Here is a 2,460-nt window from a genome sequence, read left to right on the forward strand (position 1 = left end):
GCACGTGCTTCTAGACAAACATCACCACGTATGGCATGCAGATAACTATGGGGAGTGGGAAGAGAGCGAGTGGGGGAAGATGCATGTTGTGAAAATCTTGTGATCCACCCGTCCATTAAAAACTTGCATTCTCAGCTGTTCGTCCACTAAAAAGAAAATCAAAAATCGTATTTCTACGCAGGACTTTTACAAAAAAAATTGTGTAAGAGCATCTTCAGCCTAACATGGCAAAATTGTAAGAGCATATACAACTATGGCCTTTATTCTATCTTCCTTCCTCCTCTGCCCACAACCTTTGCCCACCCACCATCTCCATCACCTTCGGTCTCCTCTTGTGTATAAGTCATCACTGTCCACCATCCCCCTCAGCCGAAACATTAGTATTAGATTAGATTAGTGATTGCACCATTGCGCATTGGCTAAACATCTATCAAGGTGGGAACATCTTGTAAGACCAAATGTAAGCCGGGTCAGAAAACCCCAAATCAAACAGACTCTAGTGCTTATTAACATGAGCTCTAAAAGTAACACCACAACTATATATAATTCCCATAAAAAACACATAGAACTATAATTTACATTAGGAGTACTTCTATCACAATTCACAACGGTTCATGACGTTTTTAGATCCCCCACACATAGAAGACTGATTTACCTAGATTATCATACACAAAAGTGGTAACATCACTCCAAATGTACTTGTGGGGATCACCACAACTAAGCCAGAAGCTAACCTAGAAGCTACATGGACAACCGAAGGTTGGATAACATAAGAACTAGTAGAAACTTGATAAAGAGCTGAACTTCATCTCTCGGACTTGGTTTTCTTACATCTCAAAGAGGCCTTGCCCTCGGTCACTACCACCAGTCGTCAGCTCCATCCCCACCATCATCATCGTAGCCACCGTCAAAACCCCCCGCGACGTCATCGTCGTAGTAGTCATCACCGTCGAAGAGGTCATCACCACTCACAGCCCCGGCATTGTCGTCATCACCACCCCCGCCACTGTCGTGGTCACCCTCTCCGTTTGCATCAGACACAAGTTCAGCATCCTGCACGCCCTCTTCCTCGTCCATTGACAAACCAAGGTTCTCCTCCTCATCGTAGTACTCATTCATTTTCTCCGCCGCCTAGACGGACACACATAACGCAAAGTGTTAATTAAGTCGTGGCATTCCACAAAAATGCATAACGGTGGTGGTAGTTAAGTTCGCCGGCTTACCGTGTCAAAGGTGCCATGGTCAGTGGGAGAGAATGACACACCGTGCTCAGACGAACAGTCGTAGTATTCATTCGTGGCATGCACGTCCTAGATAAAAATTCATAGCGGCGCGTAAGCCGTGACATTACAAAGTGAAAGAGAATGCGTAACGGTGGTCGAGAAGTTTGCCGGCTTACCGTCTCGAAGGTGCTATGGCCAGTGGCAGAGAATGGCTGCGCGCCGCCCCAGCCGCCACCGCCCGCTCGACCTGCTGCTCCCTTGGCACCTCCTGGGCCGGCCCTGCCCGCGCCCACCGCGCCTCCTCTCGGGCCGGCAGTGACCACGCCTCCCGAGCGCTTAGCATTGCCGCCGCCGGCGACCTTGGCCTTCCCTTCCCCGGCGGTGGCCGCCTTGGAAGAAGGCGTAATGGCTAATGATCGGTAGGTTTGCCAGCTTACCGTCTGGATGGTGCTATGGTCGGTGGCAGAGAACGTCGGCGCGCCTCCCCATCCCCCACCGCCCGCGCCAGCTACTGCCTTCGCGCCTCCCCCCGGTCCGGCCCCGCCAGCGCGTTTACCGTTCCCGCCGCGCATGGCCTTGCTCTTCCCGGAGCCGGTGCCGGCGATGGCCGCCTTGTTCACTCCCAGCTTCTTGTGGTAGCCCTTCCCCATGAACGGAGTACCGCGCCACGCACTCGATCGATCTGCTTCCTTGGAGTCTGCTTCGATCGCGTTTTCAAGGCTAGGGGGTGCGAGATCCGCGGAGGTCGTGAATGCGGTTGATTGCGGGGAGAGGAGGAGGTGGAGAAGAGAGCTCCGAGTAGAGACGAGACGGTAAACACTATTTACCCACCCACGATCTATATTAAAACGCTGAGGAGAGTTTCTCTATGCGCGCCGCTTGTTGCATGCATGGCACGGAGGGGCCGTGCGTGGCTTCTCCGTCGATGGACACGCATGACACGTACCGTACCGGCGCATGCATGGACTGATCCACTTTGGGCAGAGACAGCTGAGAGGTCACCATGGTCGATAGGACTTGGGACTGACCACCGACCAGGACATGTCACGTAGCCATGGATAGAGATCTCTGCAACAAGGGACGCTGACTGAAGGCACTGATCACTTACATACATCGGATTAGACTAGCAAGCAAAGCAGGCACTGCAACTCTACATGGTGCCTTTTGTCATTTATCCCGCGCGCCGCGTCATTAGTTTTAGCGAGGCCACAACAAGTTCACTTTGCTTATATCCAGT

At 52.2% G+C, this 2,460-nt stretch overlaps 1 protein-coding gene across 1 annotated transcript; it reads right to left on the bottom strand.

Moving 5' to 3' along the window:
- Positions 1-858: 858 nt before the first annotated feature.
- Positions 859-1,873, bottom strand: LOC119338568 (aspartate, glycine, lysine and serine-rich protein-like). Its single transcript, XM_037610903.1, has 3 exons — positions 1,400-1,873; positions 1,224-1,310; positions 859-1,131 (listed from the first exon to the last, which is right to left on the bottom strand). Exons 1-3 carry the CDS (start codon positions 1,871-1,873, stop codon positions 859-861), a joined length of 834 nt encoding a protein of 277 aa, XP_037466800.1.
- Between the last annotated feature and the right edge of the window lie 587 nt (positions 1,874-2,460).

Source organism: Triticum dicoccoides, chromosome 1A, assembly GCF_002162155.2.
Source record: "Triticum dicoccoides isolate Atlit2015 ecotype Zavitan chromosome 1A, WEW_v2.0, whole genome shotgun sequence".
NCBI lineage: Eukaryota > Viridiplantae > Streptophyta > Magnoliopsida > Poales > Poaceae > Triticum > Triticum dicoccoides.